The sequence below is a fragment of the Protopterus annectens genome, chromosome 5.part0, assembly GCF_019279795.1.
Source record: "Protopterus annectens isolate FY-2018-M chromosome 5.part0, PAN1.0, whole genome shotgun sequence".
Lineage (NCBI taxonomy): Eukaryota > Metazoa > Chordata > Ceratodontiformes > Protopteridae > Protopterus > Protopterus annectens.
Window position 1 is genome coordinate 808,592,328 of NC_056735.1, and position 25,287 is coordinate 808,617,614.

Genomic DNA, 25,287 nt, shown 5'->3' on the forward strand with positions numbered 1-25,287 from the left:
TCAGATACCCACTGTAAGGTCACACTCCAGTATCCCAAATATAATCCACACAGCACACATAATAAGGCCTATCATGGGGCAGTGCAACACTCTTCAACACATAACACATTCATGTTAGGCAAAGCTCCCTATTTGGCACCTTACAAACCTATGTAACAACTGGCTGTGAAATGGTGAATGTAGCCATGGTACTGCAGTTCAGGTACAGCATGCTAGGTGCCGGTGTGGCACACATTAGTAGCCTTGACTTGAGTGACCACATGATGCTGCATGATGATGGATCATGGTACTACACCCCATCCAGTTACAGTAACCACAGTACTACACATAGCATTCATTGCTATACACCTCAATGTTGTGTGTGTGCAAACATATGCACCTATACACAATATGCATAGCAATCACCATTTGCACAAAGTGCCACATATATGCCTTGTAATGCTATTGAGTGTATAGGTCACATGACACATATTGGGTATGTGTGATGTTTAATGTTGCAGTTGTGTTGTAGCATGTCATGTCATGGCTGGCACTGGCATGTCCACAATATGTTCTACACTCACCATAACCACTGTACAATGGCTATGTTGAGCAATGGTATTCCATCAGGTATACATGCACCACTCATCCTGTGTGTATACATAGCATGCATGTGCTAAACCTGTGTCCACAATTATCTGCTAAAGACACAGACACTCTAATCAGAAATGGATATCTATGCGACACACAGATACACATCCAGCCATGGTATGCTGTTGAGCAACACACATCCTGCATGCTGACACGTGTGATATGACTGTTTGGCTTGTGATACTGTACCCTACCATCAACCGCTATTGAGTATGTTCTGGATTGCTGGTGGTGTGTGTGTGTGTGTGTGTGTGTGTGTGTGTGTGTGTGTGTGTGTGTGTGTGTGTGTATGTGTGTATGTATGTATGTGTGTGTCTGCTTTAGTGAGGAGTGTATTTGTGTGCATGTGTGCATGTGTTCATGTGTTCATGTGTTCCGACATCATGTACAGGTCATAAAGTGTGTTTCCTGTCTTCCTTTCACAGGTGCTGAGGTTGGGCTGGTTCACTGCAGCAGGGAACCTGATGTCACTGAGCCAAATAGTGATAATGAGGATAGGTGTGTTGAGGCACAGGCATGTTTGCCAGGTTCTGTTGTTGGGCCACCAATCGACAGTACAAAAGTCCCCACCCCATCAATGCACACAGTCATACTGTCAATACATCCATCACCAATGCCCTTAGCTGAGGGACAGTGTACAGTTGGCATTGGCCAGGACAGTGTGGTATCTATGGCACATGCATCGCGACACAGCAGCCATACCCAGATGTCTGGAATGGTACCACATAGGCAGATGTCCAGGGGTTCTCGTCGGAGCACTGCTGGTCATCATGCTCCTGGCAGATGTGCCACAGGTCTTGCAACCTCACACATGTTCCAGGCTATCATGGAGGCAGAGGCACGTATGGAACGGTACACCAGACAGGGACTAAGGGCACTGTAGGCACATAACACCACTGTAAATGACAGTATCCATGACCTAGCAGGTGCCATCTGTAATTACACTGAGGTAACTGATAGACGTTGGGGTGAGACATTAGATGTCCTCCGCAATGTCATGTCCATGTGTCAGGACAGTGCGGGACAGTTGAGACGTCGAAGTGGACGTATGCCAGCAACATCAGCAGCTGGCAATTGCCGCGGACATCCCTCAAGTTGAAGCTGCTCCCGTAGTGCCAGTGCCAGCCCCAGCAATGTTGGTGGTGGGCTGTCCATAGACCATCCAAGAAGACCACGTGCACATGGCTCTGGCCAGTCCCAGCAGGGATCTGGGTCCAGTGTACATCTGTCTACCTCTGAGGACAGTACCCAGTCTGGCTTAGTACCTGATACTGTCAGTAGCACCCCTGCCAGGCACAGGTACTGTATCCATGGCCAGAGATGGTGATCTGTAAAGCCTGGCAGGTACAGTCTCTGGCTGTCCCACAAATCCCTGTATATGGCAGCCACATGGTGAAACTGTGTGCATGCAGACACACACACACATAAACCACACACCTAGGGCTAACACATACCGACACACATTACATCATAATTGGCCCATAACAGTACTCTTGGCCCTCACACACACACATACACACACAAACACACACGCACACACGCACACACACACACACACACACACACACACACACACACACACACACACATACACACACATACACACACACACATACAAGTTGATTGTATGGCTCAATGTAAGCCACTGGCAAACCAACAACACACCCTGTGCATATGATGAAACCGGTGCCACCTTCTGTCATCTGTAACATTGATGCAGGAACAGGCTAACATGGTGCTGATGCACAGGGTGACTTTATAGCAGTATAGCAATGTTAGCATGGTGTCAGCAGTAAAGTGTAATGACATCCTTGAAGGTGTAGCTGCGCAGGCATGATGCATTAAATCTATGATTGTCAATGTAGTATTGTTTACACAAGTGTTAGTTCCAATAGTGTATTGTCTGCCCATGTGCCACTTGGCTGATATGTGTAGTATTGGCAGCATGTGTTAGATAGTGGACAGTACATGTGAGATGTGTGTAACACAGATTTGCAGGTGTACATTTGTGAACATGGTGGAGGTGTCTGCATGTACATGCATAGTGGACACATGGGCAGGGTGACATGCCCTGTATTACACAGTAACACTCCATAGTTTCTATTGGTGGCCAGTATGCATTGTACTGCACACATTTTGGAACTTGGGTAAGCATGTGTGTATGACATGGTTTGACACTGTGCTGTGGGTGATACTGTTACTATCTGTCATTGTTTTGCATTCTGGTAGTATATATAACCTCAACAGCCTGACCATAAACAATCATTAGATGATGTCTTGACAACTGACACACAGATGTAGGACACACAGTAACATTTGGATCCTTCAGGTACTATACTATGCCAGTAACCAGTGGTATTCACCCGCACCCATTCCTGAGACCACTCCTGTTTGGCATATAGCTCTCCAGGTACAAGCAATCACAGTACGGGTATGTCCGTCCATGTCTGGAAATGCATACTGTGGCCTATAATGCATTCTCCAGATGACACACACATCCTCCGCAAGGGTATCATACAGACAGATACCTGTTGTCAAACCCATGCTGTAAAGCTATAAGCCAACTAAAGCATAGTCATCCACCTTTACAAAACATAGTATCCCCACAGTAACACATAGGTAGTAGCCCCCAACATGTTGAACAGGTACCGATGTGTGCATACAGCCAAGTGTTACGTCATCTCTCCTTTGGTAATCACATTTCCAAAGGTATTTTGAAATCCCTCGGTGGATCACATAAGCAATAAGGGGTCTCCATGCATATCCACAAAGATTGTTGTACACCTATAATGAATAGCCATCATCGACAGACTTTGCTGCGTTTGAACAGGTCTGAAATATACCTCAGCCATAAACCCTCACTCACACTATTCAATAGAAACTGTAATGAGTGTGTGTGACACGGATGACCTAGGCCAGGGATCACTGCAGTGGCTGGGCTTGTCACAAGCATACAGATGTGACCTAAGGTCTGGAAAGCATCAGCACACTCTGGCAAATATAACAGATGTGTTCATGGAGAAAGCAGGGTTCCCACCTATGAAATAATCGAGGTCTCATGTACATATATGTATTTGCCACACAGCTACCTGACATGTGCAATGCACATACTGTTGTCATACTGTAGTAAAAGCAAAACCCACAACACATTGACCAACAGTGTCACACACATAGAGCACACACACACACACTCACCAAGTGCAGGATACAAACCACTATCTAACTACTTTATGATAATAGAGCAGTATACATTAACACGACGTGCTATACAAATTACTGGGAGTTCTTTGTTCCACAGGTATATTTGTAGGATGGTGACATCATCAGACTTGACAAAAATAAGTATACCACTTTTAAGGTGTTTTAGTAGTCTCCAAAAAGGTTGCTTCTCTTTAAGGAGATCACACATAAACACACAGTTATCAAGTGCAGGATTCAAACCCCTACCTAACTACTTTATGATATTTGAGGAGTACGCATTAACACGACGCACTATACACATTATTGGGTGATCTCTTTTCCACAGGTATATTTGTAGCATGGTGACATCATCAGACCTGACAAAGATGAGTATTCCATTTTTAAGGGGTTTTAGTAGTCTCCAAAAAGGTTGATCCTCTCCAAGGAGGTACACATAAACACACACACACACTTGTCAAGTGCAGGATTCAAACTCCTACCTACTTACGTTATGATACTAGAGGAATACGCATTTACATGACGTGCTATACACATTGCTGTGAGTTCTCTTTTCCACAGGTATATTTGTAGGATGGTGACATCATCAGACTAGACAAAGTGGGATACGTTAGGTGACATTAGGTGGGCTACACAGAAGTAATTTCTTATCAAGTTGGCCATGTGATAATCAAAGGAGAGTTTACTATCTACCTGGGTCCCCAGGCCCATAATTACTTTCTCAATACATACTGGATTACCACCTATGTGGTAATTTGTGTGCACTTTGTTATATCCAAAGGGGATGACAATGCATTATTTGGCATTCTGCTTGAGGGCATTGTTTTGACACCAGGTATCTATCTCTGTAAGACCCTTCTGGAGGATGTCTGTCTCAACCATGGAGTCAAATATGGACCACAGTTAGCAGTCATCTGCAAACCTGTTCAGCCATACTCCTCCTGTGCTTGCCTGTATCTCTGAGCAGTATCTACTGAACAGGTGGGGTCCCAGGACCAAGACCTGTGGGATGCCATTTGTGACTGGTTTAGAGTCGGACATGGCATCCGCAACTCTGAAGTTGTGTGTTTGATCTCTGAGCCAGTTGCCCACCCATCCTGTGACATAGCTGTTAATGTTCAAGCTGATAAGCTTGTCCATGATGACAGAGTGGGGAATGGTGTTGAAAGTCCTTAGTGAGGTCCAGGTGGGCTGTGTGGACTACTTTCACCTCCATCTATGTCCTTGGTAACTGTTTCAAATAAGTCAACTAGGTTTAGGAGGCAGGATCTGCCTTTAACAAAGCCAAGTTGGGTAGAGTCCAGTGTCTGGAGGTCCCCAATGTCTCTGTTTATGGGTTCCATGATAATTTGCTCCATAGCTTTACAGACCAGGCTGAGTAGACCTATAGGGCAATGGTTTCCAGGTTCTGTTGTGGCACCCCCTTTGTGGAGTTGGATGACTGTTGGTGTATGCCATTTTTTGGGTACATAGCCTGTGGTAAGGTTGAGTCTGGACAGTGAATGTAGGTGAGGGTGTAATTCCTTTTGGGGCTGGTGTAAGACGCAGCCTGGAACACCATCCAGTCCCATTGATGCTGTGTTCTTAGCTTTGGAGAGGGCTGTCTTTACCTGCATGTCCATGAAGTCTGGGACTCTGCATTCTTCTGGGATGGACACAGGCCCTTTTGGGGGTGATGGGGGGAGTTTGCACTGAACCTGTCCCCTAAGATGTGGGCAATGTAAGTTGGTTCAGTGTATTTCTTGCCATTTTTCAGTAACTGACAGCATATTTGGAAGTTGCCACCTAAATGTTTGGTATAGCTAATGAAGGCTTCGTGGTTGTTATTCTTACATTCCTTGGCAATTTGTCTTTAGAAACTGGCCTTGGATTATTTTATGAGCGATCATTGTGTCTTCCTAATAATGATCAGTGATGCCTTTCCTTTTGTGAAGTTTGCTCTATCATGTGTTCATTTCCTCCTTCTGTTGTATAGCTTATTTATGGGCGATGACCATCAGATTGGTTTCTTATCTTTGGAGGAGTGCATCTTGGTTTTATTTGGGATATCTCAATCCATGCATCCTTGTAGATGCTCATAGAATGTACTTGTAAATGATTCGGCAGATTGTATAGCATTATCCTATAGCAAGGGGGCTTTGGAACTTTCCACTTTGGTCTTGGGAAGTGTGCAGTTTGCTTTGGAAAATGTCTTCACAGTGGTTTCCTTGACTGGGGGGTAGGGGGTGGGATGTGGATGTCCAGTGTGATTACTTTATGATCTGATATTACCAGCGAGGGGTTTATCTCTGTCGTGGAACACTGGTACCCCATACTGGTGATGATCAGGTCCAGTATGTTGTCACCTCTAGTGGGCGTGGTGACCAGCTGTTCCAGGGCGTTTGAGATTTTAAACTCTAGGAAACAGTGGGCAAAGGACGTTGTACATGAGTAATTATCCCACTCAGTGTTTGGGTAGTTGTAATCTCCTCATATAATCGTGTTTGATAGGACCTTTATATTTCCCACTGTTCTTGGGAATACTGAGTGAGGTTCCTGAGACAAGGTAGGTGATCTGTAGCAGGCTACAATCTGATAAGCAGCTTTGCCCAATGTTAGTTGTACTTGCATGGTCTCCAAGGCCTCATGCTGTGCCACTAACCTGAAGGTGTGGATATCCATAAGGTAAATGGATACACCCCTTCCTTTTGTATTTCACTCATGGTTTTGGGGCCGAAGATCAGAGGGATTGTGAGTGTTTTACATGGCACATGTCCAACAGCTCTGTGTTTGACAGCTTTGTATGTTAAGCAGAGATCACCTCTGAGTAGGCGATATGCGAGAGAGTACAGCTGGAGCATTTTGAGATGGTCTGTGTATGGCATGTATTTCAGGCCACTACGGCTCTTTGTGAGGTATTGCTGCAGGCTTTCCAGCTGTTGTAGATGTCTTGTGAGGCACATAGCAAAAGGGGCGTTGTACTCTATTATGGATCTAGTGAGTGATGAGTAGAGGGGAACAATGCCCTCTTCTATTCTGCATGAGACACCTTTTGTGATGAGGCATGCCACATAGAAGGATTTCCTGACTACTGTGGGGATGTGATTATCACAGGTGTGTCCACTGTCCACCTGTGACCCAAGGTCTCTTATCACACTTTCAGTGTTAAGTATACTACCGCCTATGTTGTAGTTCATGGCTACAGAGTTTTTACCAAAAGGGATGACAATGCACTTTTTGGCATTGAACTTGAGCCCATGGCTTTGACACCAGCCATCTGTCTCAGTGAGGCCCTTTTGTAGGATGTCCACATCTTTAGTATTTACAATTATGGCTCCTAGTTTGCAGTCATCTGGAAACTTCATTAGCCACAGACCTTCCATGTTAAAGTTTACTTCAGGGAAGTTGATACAAAACAGGATAGGACCCAGGACTGGACCCTGTGGTACTGCACTTGTCACTGGTCCAAAGTCATACTTGGAGTCTGCTACTTTCACAGTGTGTGTTCTGTCAGTAAGCCAGTTGGCAACCCATCTTGTGACATAGCAATTTATACCTAGTTTAGTGGGTTTATCTATAATTCCAGAGTGTGGGATGGTGTTGAAAGCCGTGGCAAGATGTACATAGGCTGAGCGAACCACCTTACCCTTGTCTACGGTTCTGGTGACTGCTTCAATGTCATCTATCAGGTTTAGGAGACATGATCTCCATTTTACAAACCCAACATGGTTGTGGTCCAGAGTTTGGAAATTACCAATGTCTTTTTCATAAGTTGTATGATGATACATTCCATGGCCTTGAATAGCAGGCTCATCAGGCTAATAGGGCACTAGTTCCTGGGGTCCATGGTGTCTCCACCCTTGTGTAGTGGGATAACCATCGCTATGCACCATTCAGCAGGCACAAAGCCTGAGGTGAGGCTATGACTGAACATGGTACGTTGGTGTGGTGCCTGTTCATTCTGTAGTTTGTGTAGAACACAGCCTGGGAAGTTATCTGGTCCCATGGATGCTGTGATACTGGCTTTGGAGAGTGCTTTTTACCTGTGCAGCCGTGATGACAGCAACTTTGCAGTCTTCCATTACAGAGATGTGCTCTTTCATGGGTTAGAGAGGGGTAAAATTAACACTGATCCTATTTGCCAGGATGTTGGCAATATCAGTTGGTTCTGTATATTTAGTGCCATTGAGCTGTAACTCAGAGCAGATTTGAGTGTTGCCATGACATGGACCTGTCTGTTGGGCAGAGTTCTCCTGAGAAGACAGTATGCAACAGAGTACAGATTGAGTTAAATTCAGTCTTGTTGCATGGGGCAACTGTTTGAGGCCAGTAATCCTCTTGTTGAGGTACTTCATTGGTCTTTCCAACTGCTGAAGGTGCCTAGTCAGATTCATCGCAGGTGTGTTGTGGTACTCTCTGACGAGTCTGATGACTGATGAGTAGAGGGAACCTCCTTTGACCAACATGCAAAGACCTTGGCAGTTTGTGGGAACACATAGCATGATTTTCTGACCACTTTGTGAATGTGTTTCTGGAAGTAGAGATGACTATCCACATTTGTCCCGAGATCCCTTATTATCACCTCTATATTTAGGGTGTTGGCACCTATGTGGTATTTGTATGACTGTAGCTCGAGGACAGACATTTGACAGCACATCTGTCTGATAAGACCCTTTTTAAGGATGTCTCTGTTGTCCCAAACATCAATTATGACAACTTTTTGGCGGTCATCCACAAACTTTGCTAAACATTAGCCCTCGTGTGTTTGACTGTATTTCTGAAAAGTATACACCAGACTGGAGGGGTCCCAGGACTGAGCCATGGGGGACAGCAGTTGTTACCAGCTTGCACAGGAGACCACAATTCTTACCTTATGTGATCTATCTGTGCCCCAGTTGGCAATCCATCAGATGACATACATATTTATGCACAGGTTGTTGATTTTGTGGATACGGCATGTGTCTGGGATGTTGGCAAAGGGCTTTTCAAGGTCTATGTGGGACGTGTGTAGCTCATTTCATTGATGTATGTCCTGGGTGACTGCCTTGAAAACAGTCTAGCAAGTTTGGGACCCATGAGCTGCCCCTGACCAAACCAAAATTGGATTGGTAGGGTTGGGTGTTTGTAGGCTCCCAATAGCTCTGTTTATGAGTTCCATCATGATGGACTCCATGGCCTTGCAGCTCAGGCTTAATAGGCTTATAAGACAATAGTTCCAATGGTCTGTTGTGCACCAACACTTGTGGAGTGTGCCAAACGTTGCTGTAACACATTCAACAGTTTCATATCCTGTACAGAGGGTGAGGCTCAACAGACTGTTCAGGTGCAGGGTATGTTTGTTCTGGAGTTCACTTATGATACAGCTAGAGAAACAATGTAATCCCATAGACGCCGTGTTTTCAGGTTTGGAAGGAGCTGTTTACCCATTCTATATGTGATAGCTGTGCTTTCACATTCTCCAGGTATGATGATAGGGCCTTTTGTCAGTGAGAGGGGGGTATGTATGTATGAGCCTGTCTGACAGGATGTTGGCAATGTCAGTCATTTACAGTTTGCACTGACTCAGGACATATATGAGTGTACATTGCTATTTATGACATAGCGGAAGGAAGCGTCATGGTTCTCTATGGACTCCTTCACAGATTCTTTTGCCAGAACATGGATTGGATAATATTTGGAGTGCACATTGTTTATTGATGATGCTGATTGCAGGTTTATTGATCTTCTTTGCTTTTTCATTTTCTGTGAACAACTTAAGCACTTGTAGTACATAGTTTGATTATGACAGGGTTCCAATATATTATATGTGTCTGTTTTCATATAACTGTGTGCACAAGGCAGGATTGGTGAATAGTGACAGGTTCCTGGGGTGAAACATGCAACTGCCAGATATGTGTGGCCTACTGCTGTAGCCAGACATGGCCTAAGTGTGTGATCATGCCCAGTATGACCTTTCAGTATGTTGTTGCCTGACATTTGCTTCATTTATTTAAGTGTGTGAGCATGCCCAGTATGACCTTTCAGTGTGTTGCTGAATGAAATCCACTACATTTGTTGAAGTGAGTGAGGACGCCTGGTATACACACTTATACTATATGTGTGTGGAAAATCAAGTTGTATTTTTACTGCAGGGCTCACCTTTGTGTCATAACTCAACAGGGATCATGCTGTGCCTGCAGAGCTTCAATGAGACACTTTGCATAGACCTATCAACATTTCTACATACAGTGGGGACAGCTATTCTTTGTACATTTCTACCTGGGGGCACACCTGATTGTTACTGTGGGTGTACATAGGATGAGGGGTTCACCTGACACTTATACACATTTGCTAGGCCTGCACTGCTATGTAAGGTACACCATTTAAGTCTGTACTGTTGCCTATCGTACTGGCTTGAGGCATGCTACTGTACTACAAATCTTAACGTCCAATGTCACGTATATTAGATTGCGACTTCGTAGCCTACCCAACCCACATCACACCGCCTGGCCTGCTGTTCTCTGTTTGCATAGGCCTGTGGGGGAGGTTACCCATATGCCTCTTTAGGGTCATTATACAGCATTTATTTTTGTTTGCATTAGTGTACAATTGTTCTGCTGTGTCTGTTCCAGTGAAATGCTGTTATGGCTTAGTGGTTCAGTACTGTGACTATAGTGCACAGTATCCTGGGTTCGAGCCCTGTCACTGCTTTTTATTTTCATGCTGGGCAGACCAGACTGCTTAAGGAACAGTACAGCAAATATGAGCATGTTTACCTGACTTTGATCAACTTTGCCCGACCTTACCCAACATTGCTCAATGTTGCCCGACATTGCACTAGTTAGCGCGGGAAATTTTGTTTACATATATTAATAGTGGTAAAAGCTGCTTAGCACTGCTTTATATTGCTCAAAACATGGCAATCATGCCTCAGGTGGTGCTGCAGGGCTGCCTATGTTGGAAGCACATAGTACACTCCCTATACATGTTTGAAAACAGGTAGTGTCAAGTTAGGCATCCCTTTTATTTTATGTGCGAGTCAAAGAGAGGTATAATTTCCAGGGTTCCTACTGAGCCAGTGTATGTGCTATGCGTTGCCTCTTTGCCAAGGCCAAAGCATACTGGGCACGCCTTCTTCTGCCTACTGGGGCAGGCTCAGGTTGTTCCTCCTCAGAGTCACGCTCTGCCTGTGATGGCCTTGGCAATGGTGGGGGGCTGTTTGGCCCTGCCCCATGCTGTTCCTGCTGCAGCTGTTTTCACAGGATCATATTGTGTAGCATGGCACATACCATGACAATTTGGGTACATGTATTTGGTGAGTACTGCAAGACTCCACCAGATGTGTCCAGGCACCGGAACCGTGACTTGAGGATCTCAAACACACTCTCCATTACATTTTATGTTTGTGCGTGTGCCTCATTATGGAGTTCTTGTTCAGGTGTGTGTGCATTTCTGATGGGTGCCATCAGCCACGGCTCCAGTACATATCCAGCATCCCCCACTAGGTGACTGTCAGGGATGTCCCCATTGGCAAATGTCTGGTACAGCTGCGTCAGATGCCAGATATGGGAATCGTGGTAGCTTCCAGGGCAGCCAGCACTCACATTCAGTATTATGCCCTGGGCATCGCACATGACCTGGCAGTTGATGGAGGGGAAGCCCTTGTGGTTGATGTAGGCCCTACCCCATTCACCAGCTGGTGCTTTGATGTGTATGGGCGTGCAGTCAATTGCACCCACTAACTCAGGGTATTCCACTATTTACTGGAAGAGACGCATATTGCTGGCCAATGCCTCACGGGAATTGGGGAAATATACATGATCACTGACATGTGCTGACATGGCATTCAGGAACTGGTGCAGTACCCTGGATGCTGATGCATATGAAATCCCCATCATATCACCAGTTGGTCTCTGGAAGGTATTCGTTGCTAGTATTCTTAGGCCAACACATACCTTGGTTTCCACTGGGATGGGTTCCCCTCAGTTGGTTCGGTGTGTGAGGTGTGGCCTGCACAGCTCAACAATTTGCTGCAGGAGGTCTCTGTCCACTCTATAGTGCTCCACTATCTCCAGCTCATGTAGCCCCTGGTAGGTTACCCTGGGTCTGTACACTCTTCTCCGTCTTCTCACTGTGGATTGCTCAGCAGCATTCGCAATGGCACCACCCTCAGCATCTTGCACATGTTGGCTTATAATAGCAATGGCAGCCCCTAACATTTTTTGTCTGAGTTAAGCTTTTTAAGTTTTCACTCTCTTTGTATACTGCAGTGTTGCAGTGTTTTTGAGAAAAACATGAGGGAATATTGTTTGCAGAGTTTTAAGTGCAGGGCTGGGCTGGGCTAGTGTACTACCTTTGTAATTGGCTGATTCTTATTTATTTCACCTGGCAGCTCTGCTAGTTCTCCTTGGTTAACTTCCTACTACTTCTTTTCCTTCCTTTTCCCTTTCTGTTTCAACAAGGGGCAGTGCTGTGCAAACAAGCGCAAACACGCTCACACGTGCACACAAAGGCTTACACAGGCTTACACAGGCTTAGACAGGTGCACACGCGTGCACACAGGCTTACACAGGCTTACAGGCGCTCACACGTGCGCACACGGTGTAAGCATGTTTGCAAGAAATTTTAGTGATATCCACGGCGTACACCTTCGGTTTCTGGGTTTCAGCTAGGACACGCCTCTTCCAATCCTGAGTAACTCACAGCAAACACAAGCCACTCTGCTCCAATAAGCTTACAGTCTTTCATACATACCCACTCATGATGTCAACTATCGTCTACTCTACTACTCCCCTACTACTACACTTACACTCTAGGGACATGGCTCACATGCCAGGCAAAATTGGGATTCACTATCCTTATCCTCATTTCCATAGGATTGCCTACTAATGCTTGGTTACATCTCTCAAACTGAGCTTCCCCCCTTAGCAACCACTACTCAGCAGCCATGTTGTCTTCAGCCTGCCATTCACCTGCATGGCAGAATAATATTTTTAATAAGAATGCCTATTTTTGGCTATTTTTTATTTATTTTCTGTTTTTTAAAGCGCCGCACATTTGCACGGCGCTGCGCTACGCTTAAACATTGGAAATTGGGGAAAAGAAATTTTTGATTTTTATTAATTTTCAAATGATAAAAATGCCAATGGCCTTATATTTGTCCATTGGCATGCTTCCTCAACTGGATGCATCCTTTATTTGGAGCTGTCATAGCTCTTTTTTGCTATTTGCAGAACGGTACTCCGTTACTAACCGAGTACATTTCTGCAAATAACTATACTCTTCCACGGACAGGTTAGTGTTTCCTGGATCACAAATTCACCTCATTTGCATAGCTTTCAGCAGCAAATGAGATAATTTGCATAACATAACACTGTCCGTGCAAGAGTAGTTTTGGGAGCTCTCATGCACGCCCCTGCCAGCTGTTGCTGGATCGCTCGGCAGACATATTGGCTGTCTGCCATCTTACACTACTCTTAGACTCCATGCAAGCCTTCGTGAATCCGGCCCTATGTCAATCAAAACATAGTTTAATTTAATTTTTCAAGTAAATAATTCAGACCAGTTGTTGGCTATGTTAATCTGACCTAAAAGAATGAAAGAAAAACCTTTGCTTTAATTTATAAATTTGGCAAAGTTCTCTCAGTTAAATTAAACATTGATAAGGGTTCACATGAAAAATAATCAAGCCTGACTTCTTTTTTCAGTTAAATTGAATATTCGCCTCTTCTCAAATGTCATCCTCCCCTCACATTATGGGAACCAGGAGGATCTTCCTGCTCTTGTGGATATCTATATATATATATATATATATATATATATATATATATATATATATATATATATATATATATATATATATATATATATATATATATATATATATATATATGTGTGTGTTTGTGTGTGTGTGTGTGTGTGTGTGTGTGTGTGTGTGTGTGTGTGTGTGTGTGTGTGTGTGTGTGTGTCTGCAAGTGTGTGTGCCTTCTGTGATGGGTGGTGGCGACCCCTAACAGGAGAAGCCAAAAGACATTTGTTTTTATATGAGTGCAGATATATATATTATATGCTATATATTATATGTGTGTGCGTGTGTATGTGTGTGTGTATGTGTGTGTGTGTATGTATGCACCTAACACACCTAAACATGTCAACTTCTCATATCATATTGTAGGATGAGATCTCAGTCTATACTAACATTCTTACTAACCTTGTCATTGTGTGCTTTTGATCACTTAGTCTGAAACTATTTTACACTTTTTTATTTAAATATATTCAAAGAGCGTATTAGTTTCTTTCCAAAACTCAGTGCAATGCTTCCTGTAGTGTGCTTTCCTTTTGGGAACTCCCAGACTGGGCTTGAGCTTGGTCAGAACTAAATATTTCCTTTCATTTCATACATCATCTCAGGGGAAACTATTGTAGTGTGTCCATTTATGGGGAAAATGTTATAATTCCCTTAAACCATTCTGCCACTACAGGCCAGCATTGAGGTTACACCAGTGACACCAACAAGGATCCAAATTCCAACAGTTGAAGTGATAATAACCGATAATGGTCAAAAGCAACTTTATTACACAAAAATAATAAATAAAGTTAAGCGCTTTCACTCGGTCAATACCAAGCTTCTTCAGAACAAATGGCAAATACATTGGTTTAAATAGTTATCTTATTTACGAAATCATTTTATAAGGTCACATATTGTTAAATTATATACCAACATTTGGGTTTTATTTACTAATTATTTATGGATATTGCATTATTATTTTAATTATTTATTATTATTATTACATTTTGTCACTTTAAGTGATGATTAGGGAAGAAGAGCCATGTGACTATGAACTAATATTTAAGGACTGCTATGATTGCTATTTGCCATTTGTTCTGAAGAAGCTTGGTATTGACCGAGTGAAAGCGCTTAACTTTATTTATTATTTTTGTGTAATAAAGTTGCTTTTGACCATTATTGGTTATTATCACTTCAACTGTTGGAATTTGGATCCTGTGCTTTGTGGGCAGTTACTCTCCCATGTGACATTATTTGCACATGACTCAACCAACAACATTCTGAAGAAGGCCAGAACATATGGCTTGTACACTATGCACTTTGTGATTGATGAACATGTCAGGATTGCAGAGCATTTTAGTTGGTATCAGAAATGTGTACAAGGTTGCATTCTCACTTGCCAATCACATCAGGTATTGACCTATTGTTTTTGGCCAATTACAGAGATAAAGGAAGGAGCATTTGAAAATCTCCACCATCCCCTCGAGAGGAAAGCTGTTATCCCCAAATTGTTCCTCCCTCTCCTGGTGTTCTCAGATGAAGAGGATCAGGGGAACGTTTATGATGACTGGGAGTTGGACTTGATGGTCATTTGTCATAGAAACAAATATATTTTTTTGAAGTTGCACCTTTTCTTTTTTTTTTTTGAGATTTCGTGATCTTGGAGTCAGAATATTGGGTAGTAAAAACGTTACATCTTTCACGTGTGAAAATACTTGCTCCCTGCAAATAATACAATTTAAATATTGGTTATTTTCTTTTATAACTTCCTGTTTATTTTTGACTCAATCATATACTTTTTTGAAGATGTCATTGTCAGATATTTTCAGTCACCTCCCAATCATTGTTATCATTGTAATGAGAACACATCAGTTTATATAGCTAAGTTGTCCAAAATAATTCATAGAATATGGTTGTGAATTTAATAAAAGAAGCTACATTGGAATTGTTTGCTAACCATTTCTTTTTTTGTGACAGTGGATTTGTGTCCCATTTGCCATGGTAAATAAAGCAACTGAAAATATTGCCTACACTGCTCTTAATGAGGTGTATCAAACTCCTTGGATTGGCAAAGTTGATTTGGAACATCTTGGCAGATGGTTGGATGATCTCCTGTTTCTGGTATGAAACTTTGTTTAGAAACAAAATGAACAAATAACAAGTTTAGTTCTGAGCAATGATTAATGTTGATGATTTGGTCTAAGACAATACTATAAAGGAGGAACATTGTGAATACTAAGAATGCTGGGATTGATGTCAAATGTTTGCCCTCATGCATTGTATTTTGTTTACTTCTAAGGAGCATATGTAAAGAACTAATTCATCAGAGTGCTAGTGTTTTTCACCGTTAAAGGATGACAGGAACAATTTTATTAAGGTTCACATGCACCAATAAGGAAGATAGTATTTTTGATTATGCAGACCCTTTTAATAATACTAACCCTCACTAAAAATCAAACCCAGTACTGCATTATTCTTCAGAAAACTGCAGATTAATGTCGGTTTGACAAACTAATTTTATTTGCTGCCTTGCCCAGTGCTTGAAAAATTATTTAACATGGCAGCATTTGCACGAGAGAGTTTGCACTCCACATATGCAAAATGAGATGGTCCATGAACCTTAACAATTCATCACAAAGCACAGACATGATCTGAGGTATTGGAATCAGGAAACTGACCACTTTGGATTGATAACTTAGTAGTGCATGCCCACACATCAACCACTTTGGAAGAATAACTTTGAAGCATGCCCAAACCTCAACCACTTTGGAAGGATAACTTAGAGGTCCATGCCCACATTTCAACCATTGTGGAAGGATAACTTAGTGGTACATGCCCATGTCAGCTATTTTTATTTGAAGGATTCTCCATGTGTGGGTGTATTGTAATAACCATTGTAATAGCAAGGCCATAGGGCATAAATGGTGAGCTCACAAAAGACTACAAAAGAAGCAGCAATAGAGTTACCATGGCTTTCTGAAAAGTATATTTGCAGCTCATGCAGATCCCTTCCTGAGGTAGTGTGGCACATTCTACTCCCTTTTACAGTTTGAATCACATTGTACACCACCATGCCTACCAATACATAATTGTACACATGGAATGAAACGCACTGATATACATTGCATGAGATACACAGTACCTGACAATGTCTGTTAACTTTACAATTAAATCATTTAAAAGACAATACAACTGTCACCTATAGGCATACATTCCTGGCACTAGTTCACATCAGCTGTATCACAGCTACTACAACAATGGATTAAGAAGTTGTCATGGTGCAGATGGGAGGAGTGGGGCTTTTCATATGTATTTCTGGCTGTTTATATAATAATGTTAAGCTACTAATATCTTGAATAATGCATTCTTTTATGAACTCCACAGGGCTAAAAGCAACATACAGACAACAAGGGAATGACCAATGCTTTCATGTAATATCATGAGCTTCTATGTCTATTGATGTGCAATCTGCACAGATACAAGAATCATAATTTTAACCTTAATCTTTGTGCCGTATATGGTTCACACTATTCCAATTGTATGTGGATTGCTACGAATGATGTCTTCCTTCATTCTAGGAATTGTTCTGTCTCACAATGGTGTAAACTTCACTTGGACTGCATTGGCAGTGAAAATAGTTCATCTGCATTGCATGTAGTGAAATCACACTATAAAGACATAGCTAACAGAATAATTTAGGGCAGCCACCATTTGTTGGAAAGAGAACCCTTCCTTCTGAGACTGGCATTCAAGGATCCCTACCAGAGTTATATTAAAGTAAATTCTTCCCACTGCCATATGTATGTGTAGAAAATGTTTTGTTCTCAAAGAAGAGATTCCATCTCAGGGATCTGACTCTGCTGTGCCTATAAAGCCATTTTAGAATCTGATGCCATGCTGTTTCACATGGTAAGAATTTTGTACCAAATGAAACACAGTACAATGCTTACATCTAAACAACTTATGGCAGTCATTGCTGGAACTTAAAGAAGTCAGTAGTTTGGAGCACTACTAATGTTACATATAGTATTCCAAGTGTGGCTTCATTTTCCAGACATAAAGAACTAATTCATCAGAGTGCCAGTCTTTCCCAGCATTGAAAGATAAGAGGATAGATTATGTTAATGATCACATGCACCAGCAAAGAAGGTAGCTGAAATTAACAATCAGATATGTACTGCATATGTAGCTAAACATATATGTATAATGGCTGCTCTTTTAACTATAATGATGATAACTGAGGTTCAGTGCAAACAAATGTCAAGTGCTGCACCAGGTTCACAGCAACCCTACTGTGAATTATCAACTAGCCAGGAGGAACTGATGGCAAAAGAGAAGGAAAAGTGTTGATTACACTTGGAATGGAACACCTTCTGCAGAAAGATAGGGCAATTTCAGCAGCAAACGTAATGCTGAGAAGTTTTAATGGTCATATAAGTGAAGGGATATCAAACTGCTAGAACAAGTCCAGAGGAAAGCCAGTGTTATGATACATGGGTAGGAGGTACAGGATATGGCCAGAGAAAAGAGGAATTAGAGATCTTCTTAAATAAGAACAGAAAAGATGGGGGTGTGACACAATATTGGTGGACATGATCATGTCAAGGAGATGGTAAATAGACATCTTGATAAAGAAGGAGAGAAGAGAATGGAAGGAGCAGTTGCAGCAGTTTGAATGAGTTAACTACTCTGGATTTCCAAAAGCACTTCATAGAGATGGATATGGTTCCAAGTAAGGGAGTAATAAAAATGGTGGTGAGGAGGGAATGAGCAGAGACATTCAAGAAGGCATGGGTGAAGGGGAGAGGAGGCATTTGGTTATTGTCGAATGCTGAGCGCTCTGAAATGGCAGATTAGGGAGCCCTATTGTCTCTTTATGCCACTAAGCCAATGTACTGTAGTATTACTGTTATATTACTACTATATTTACTATGATCTGCACTAGTCACAAATACATGTAGTATAACAGCTAATATTTATGCTCTTGTTGGGTGACTGTAATTAGTCAGTCAATGAAAAGCCCTCTGATGTTATCCACTGACAGCTACACCTGATATTATAACAGGGAACTGTGAGAAGGGAACTACATGGAAGTGAGTGAAGGGAATTATGTGACTGTAAAAATGTTAATACTGACAGAGTACAAGTGACATTATTAGCACATTTATGATCATAGACTGTGAACCCCGTGGTTGCTGCAAGTTATCTTATTTTGTTACATGCTTGTCAAACCAACAAAAGCTAGTACAGTAATCACGTTTCTTAATAAACCTGGTGGGTAATTTTACATCTCCTTTAAAAATGTCTTGTCAGTTAACAGGTTTCACAATGTCATTGAATGTTTTATCACTGACAAAGTGTTCTTGACTTAATAAAATCCTGCTGGGGTTATTCCATTTTCTAAAACTAAAATCATTGCCAACTTTGGGCACCTGCATTAGACATGGCTGCAGGGGTACCCCAAATCATCCTTGACTGTGTGGGGACCCTGTAAAAGCTGCTGCTGCTTGGGAAAAATAAAGAAAAAAAAGGTTATTCATTTTCTGATTATGCACTTTATGTGAAATGACCCTGTCAGGGCAAAGCCGATAATGAGTAACTGAGTGTGAGCAAGGTAAGCACTATTGGTTAGCAGTCCAGAGAGACCATTCTCAGTGCTTATCTTGGACTTTAAGGATAGCTGATGCTCTCAATCTTCAGGAATGGTCTTCTGTTTCAGAGAGTTTTATAAACATTGGTCAACTTCTTTGCAAACAAATTCTGGGCAAAGTCAAACAAAAATAATAGAATAAGGGCTCAAAATCGGAAACACTTTGTTTTAAAATATTACTCTAATTCACTTTAAAACGTTAGTAAAATAGAACATTTTCCATCAACATGTATTTTTTGGACAATAAGTACTATAAAACTCAGATGCATGGATATATTGAATCTCTGAAATCCTAAATGATGTACCAGCAAATCAAACTTTTTACAAGGGACAGAACAAAATTATGAGGCAAAATCAGGGACATTCTGTGAAATCAGGGCCAGGGAAAGGTATGCATTACTCCTCAAAGAGGTAAATAAAAGTAACTTACCCTGCTGTTGTTTGAAAACTGCTAAACAACAGTCACTAATCTGATGTGGCAGTACTAGTATGGCACATGTCAAGTGGCAAGAAAACCAGCATAGTATTTGCTGAAATAGTGTAAACACTAGGGGTCTATATCATATGCTCGAAGTTTAACAAGTTCAAACATCATAATATCAAACTTTTTATGTTCGAAGTTGTAAAACTTCGAACATATGATAAAAAAAACAAACAAAAAAAAAACATAAAAGAAGCTTACCTAACTGCTGTAAGCAGGGGGGACACCCCCCTGCACTCCCCACACCCCCCGATCTTTAACTATACCAACTCTGAGATGGCACTTCAATACGGTACAGTGCTGAAAGGGAAGATTTCCCTTTACTACACAGTAGCGCGATATCGGAGTTGGTATATTTAAAGTGTGGGGGTGGGGGTGCAGGGGGGCTTACCCCCCAGCTTACAGCAGTCAAGTCAAGTAAATTTCTTTTAATTTTTTTTTTATTGTATGTTTGAAGTTTTACATCTTCGAACATATAAGTTCGATTAACAACTTCGAACATATGATATAGACCCAACACCAGTATTGATATGGTTTACCCACGCAACAAATATTACTACCTTTTATCTGCACACACACACACACACACACACACACACACACACACACACACACACACACACACACACACACACACACACACACCACACAGACATATTCACACAGAGTAATGCTGGACACATACACAACTCTTCTTGATGACAATAAAAAAATGCAGTTAAATAATTCTGTTTCAAAAGGAAGGAATAAAATATATCACAGAACATTTGGGCATTTAGAACTTCTATGGGTTTGGTGGTCCCCACACCCCAGACTGTATAAATGGCTTTTAGCATGGACTTAGTGGTGGCCTCTGCCCTTAACCCCATTCTGAAACCAGCTCAGCTCAGAGGTGTGTACACAAAGTTGCTGTAGGTTGTGTGGTGGTCTGGAAATGGTGTTCTCATTACTTCTTTACTTTTCATCACCATCAGACTTTAGAGGTGTGCACAGAAAGTTGTTATAATTTCTGCTGGGACTGATGACACAATATTCATTTCTTTTACTTTTCTCACATACCTTGGAGGTGTGCAAAATAGGTACTTATAGCCTGTGTAGTGGCAGTGAACAGTCTGGGAGCAACAAAGTGGAATATGTTACTGTAGTCATTGTTTTTTTCACTTTCCTCATAATCATACATAAGAAAAATGTACTGGTGATAGTCTTAGGGGTAGAAGTCAAGAGTAAGGAGGCATGCTGTGTATATGTATGACACTAATTACTTTAAATATGTGGCTGTGGCTTTTTGCATCTCTGCTTTCATCCCAATCTAACACAAGAGGGATAGAGAGGCAGTGACTGTCTTTTTTTTTGGGTGGTGTTGGGCAGGGTAAGGGGGGTAGGAAGGCAGGCAGTATTCCCATATAGGATTTGTGCATCCTCGTAATTGTCTTGTTCTTTTCGTTCAGGCCACCAGTAGATTAAAAAGTTGAGAAGATTATCTAAAATGCACTTCACTGTATTTATAACATTGTGGCTTCTGGGATCCCTGGCTTAATTGATTTATTACGTAAATGGTTAGCACTGTGCTGCCTTGGCCAGGTATGGTTTGTTGAAAGGATGCCAGGAAAACCAAAGTTGAAAAGCAACACTGAATTTCTTTATTTAATCATAATTTCTGCTCATGCTATCATTGGATAAAAAGGCTGGGCAAAAAATAAGAAACAAATGCACTTTATATTATATAGAAAGTTGTGGTTTCTTGAAAATGCTGAAGAGAAAGCAAAATGTGAGGTAAAGAAGAAATAAAGTGATGTGCATGTGTTGGATGTCTGGGATGGGGGGAAATAGAGGGGAGCACTGGAGTGTGTGTGTGTGTGTGTGTGTGTGTGTGTGTGTGTGTGTGTCTGTGTGCGTGTGTGTGTGCGTGCGTGTGTGTGTGCGTGCGTGCGTGTGTGTGTGTGTGTGTGTGTGTGTGTGTGTGTGTGTGTGTGTGTGTGTGTGTGTGTGTGTGCATGTGTGCTCATGCATGTGTGGTGTAACAGAATGCAGTACCTATGGCACCATTTCACCTAAGTCCAGTCTTGTACATAGAGGTGTTGTAATGTATCATCATTGCAACTAAATGCCAGTCACTGCGAATGTCCCTCTGTGAGACTGGACACAGGCCTATCGTAATGAAAGAACACTCTAATTTAGTCTATGCATACTACTCCTAAAACTTTGCAATATGAACTAAAAGGTTGCTTAGGAGGGATAGCAATGACATGCTACTAATTAGTCTGGAAGTGTCCAGAGACCCCCAACTTCATATTTGTACTGGTGGCCCCAAAATGCTAACACTAGCTCTGTTTCTGATATCATATTTAAACTTATATTAGTCATTTGTGGAACGTAATTACATCTCGTGGTCTGCAACTCCACTAGCATTATAGGAAAAAAAGAGCTAAATACTGGAGTACTATTTCTTGTCTTTGAATTGTTGCAGCTATTGATAGATCTCCTTTTCTTCTGCAGCTGTGTTTGTTAATAATAGCATAAGCCAATTTGGGGGATGAAATAACTTGACTTCTTTTTAGACTGACTATGTTATATCAGCTTTTTATACTGTTATTTTATTTAGAAATACATAAATGAATATGTTTGTCATTTGCTGCATTTTCATAGTTTTGTGATTACCATGCCTACACAAGTTCCATTCACAAGTCATCTTTAGGTACCTTATGTGTGGAGTGTCTACATCCAGTATTGTACTTACAGTGCAATGTGTCTTTAAGAGTTCCGTAAGGGTAAAACATGGGATGTCATGTGACACTGTCTTGCTTAGGTAGTTGCTGCAATTTCACTAAGGGATATGGTTGCTTAGCTTTTAGATCTTGTACCAGTGTGCACTAGCTGAAAGGTGCCTATGAAGAAATATTGAATTCACACAGAAATGACAGTATGTGGTGTTAGTTGTCACACAGCTGCAAATTTCAGTGGTTTGAAGTTTTCAGTAATCCAGAAGCCTTTGTTTGTTTCACATTTAGAACTGCAAATTGACAGTATTCACTAGATGACTATAAGCAATTTTGTTATTGGAAGCATCCTGTACAGAAAGAGCAGAAACAAACATGGACAGTGAAAACCTTCATTAGCAGATTCATAACACATGTTGGTATGTTAGATTTACATTCCAGTGTATTCCTCACCTCTCAAACAAACTTCTACTGTATGTCAAGAAACAGTACCCTTTGGGTTAATCTAGAACACTGGAAAGCCAGTCTCAAATTCTCCCCAGGTCTATCTTATCCCCCCCCCCCCCCCGAGGCTGGAGGGAGTTTTGACTATAGGTTTTTAGTTAGGCTTGTAATGGTCTGCATGTTGATTGCCTAGTGTTTACCTATGAACCCCTGAACCTAATGCAGTTAATACTGAGAAGTGTTTAGCTCAGAAAGCACTAGGTTTACAATATGTGATTGTCAGCATGGTAGAAAAGCATATCCGGTGGGGAGCAGAATGCAAGGACAGCCTAAGCATCTCTCTCTCATACAGGTGTGTGGTGAGCAAGTTCCATTTTGTACCCAGAAGCACTTAGTGCTACCGCCCAACACATCTACCAGAATGCTGCCCCCAAGCACTTAATAAATGTAAATGACATTTTTAGCTGTTCCCCATAAAACTATAAAACTGCTTTTAGATTAGTAATATTTCACCTGTTTTTGGAAACATTCATTTAGACATTTGTAGACATAATATGACTTAAAAAAGCCATATTGATGTGATGCTGAGAAAAAAATGTACTCATTAAAGTATAAAGAGTATGCCAGGCTACACCCTTGCTCTCATATGTGCAAGTGTAGAAAGAATGGATACAAAATTGTTACGCGTGTGTAATGGAACAAATTCTCTGACTAACCCACATAAAGCAAATAAAATTGGTCAATACTGATCAGTGCACTACCCCAGGAAACAAATAAAACAAATAAAGCAGAATATGAGCTGTGTGCGAATGCATTTAATTTGTGTGATGAACGTCTTCACAGTTTCCTTTTCAGGCTGAAAAACTCAGCTGTTTTGTTAATGTAAAAATCACTGGAGTGGAAATATATGTATAAATGTTGCATTTATTACATTGCACTTTTGCTGTGACTAGTATTTGTCACAGCCTGGACTGTATTCTCTTTGTGTCCCTGAGTTGGATCTAAATATGCTCCAGAGGGATCAGCTCTCTACCCCAATTAACAAGAAAAATTGATGAACAAGCAGATAAGCAAATAAAAAACAGGGTTGAGTATAACATCATTACTGAAAGTGAAGTCAGAGAACTGGTCATAAGAAATTCACTGTATGTGTCCAATATTTCACTAATGGTCATTGTGGTGACAAACTGAATCCATTCAGTCTGATTCAGATGCGGTGTTTTTAAAGACAGCGACTACAGTTTATTGTGTTGTTATGTCAATTCAGCAGCCCAGCATTCAGAGATCTGCTTGGAAATTGTTGGAAGTGATTAAATAAATTCAGGGTGTTCTGGAGGTATAAAGTATAGTGAAATATAGTCAGATATAATAATTCATCTAGTCTCAGAACCAATGCTTTGCAGAGTCACATTGTCAAGGAGTCAAACTGTTATAGAGGTAGTAACTTGCAGACTTGTACAGTCTGTACACTCTGTAACGATATAGGATCACCAAGGACAGATGCATCTTCTTCACTAAAATGTCCTCAGTCTAAATGCCAAGAGGAGAGTTATCCAAACAGTGAAAAATATCATGAAAAATAAGTGTTGCTGGCTCAAAGCTGGACCATTATCTTTCATTTACTAAATGTATTATTAACACACCACTGCAGCCTATAGGAAATTCACCTTCCAATTATTGATTGGTAGGAGAATAGCAACAATACTGGCAGCCTTTGTTTTCTGCTTAAACCAGAAAATAATGGCACATGTATTTTCAGGAGAAACAGAAATAATTATTTTTGACAGACCAGGTAGGACATTACCTATGTTGAGGCCAGGAGAGATAGAATCCAGAGACCAATTTATAAAAAGCTAGAACAGCAGAAAGTTGTGATTTCATATGCTAAGATGTCAAGATCCTACAATGTAAAGACAAGAGAAGTTCTAACCCTGAGAAAGAAACAGGAAACACTTCAATAAAACTGAACTGTTTTTACTGCAGTTCAGTGAAGAGTTTGTGAGCTTTTCAAATAAGAGACTGTTCAAGCCAAGTAGTACTGCAGATACACAACCCGAGACTGTGGCAAAGGGTGACCCACAAATGTAGGAGCTAACAATTTTAGATAGCCTAATGATGATTATTTGCCAGTTGTGTTACACTTAATGAGAGCAGATCTTTTGGAGTTTAGTCTCTGGTGTAAGACTGTTCATAACTATGCCTTACAGTGAAATACGTCACTTATACTGAGAGCAGGTCTTTTGGAATCACTGCAGACTTGCACTGAGTGCAGCTCTTGAATCTGGCCCTATGTCATATTTACTTCTTCTTCTTTTGACTTTTCCTGGTTAGGGATCACCACAGCAGATCACCTGTCAGCTCATGTTTGGTAGTGGAGTTTTTACGGTGTTGAGTTGCCAGCCTGGTGCCCAACCTTCCACAG

General features: G+C 41.4%; 1 protein-coding gene across 1 annotated transcript in view; it reads left to right on the plus strand.

Annotated features, from left to right (window-relative positions):
* The window catches only part of LOC122802843 (high-affinity choline transporter 1-like), a 526,136-nt gene that overhangs the window by 318,793 nt on the left and 182,056 nt on the right, over nt 1-25,287 (plus strand). The window contains exon 6 of the mRNA XM_044072630.1: nt 15,551-15,694. Coding sequence (XP_043928565.1) covers nt 15,551-15,694 — 144 coding nt within the window. The remainder of the gene's footprint in view (nt 1-15,550; nt 15,695-25,287) is intronic.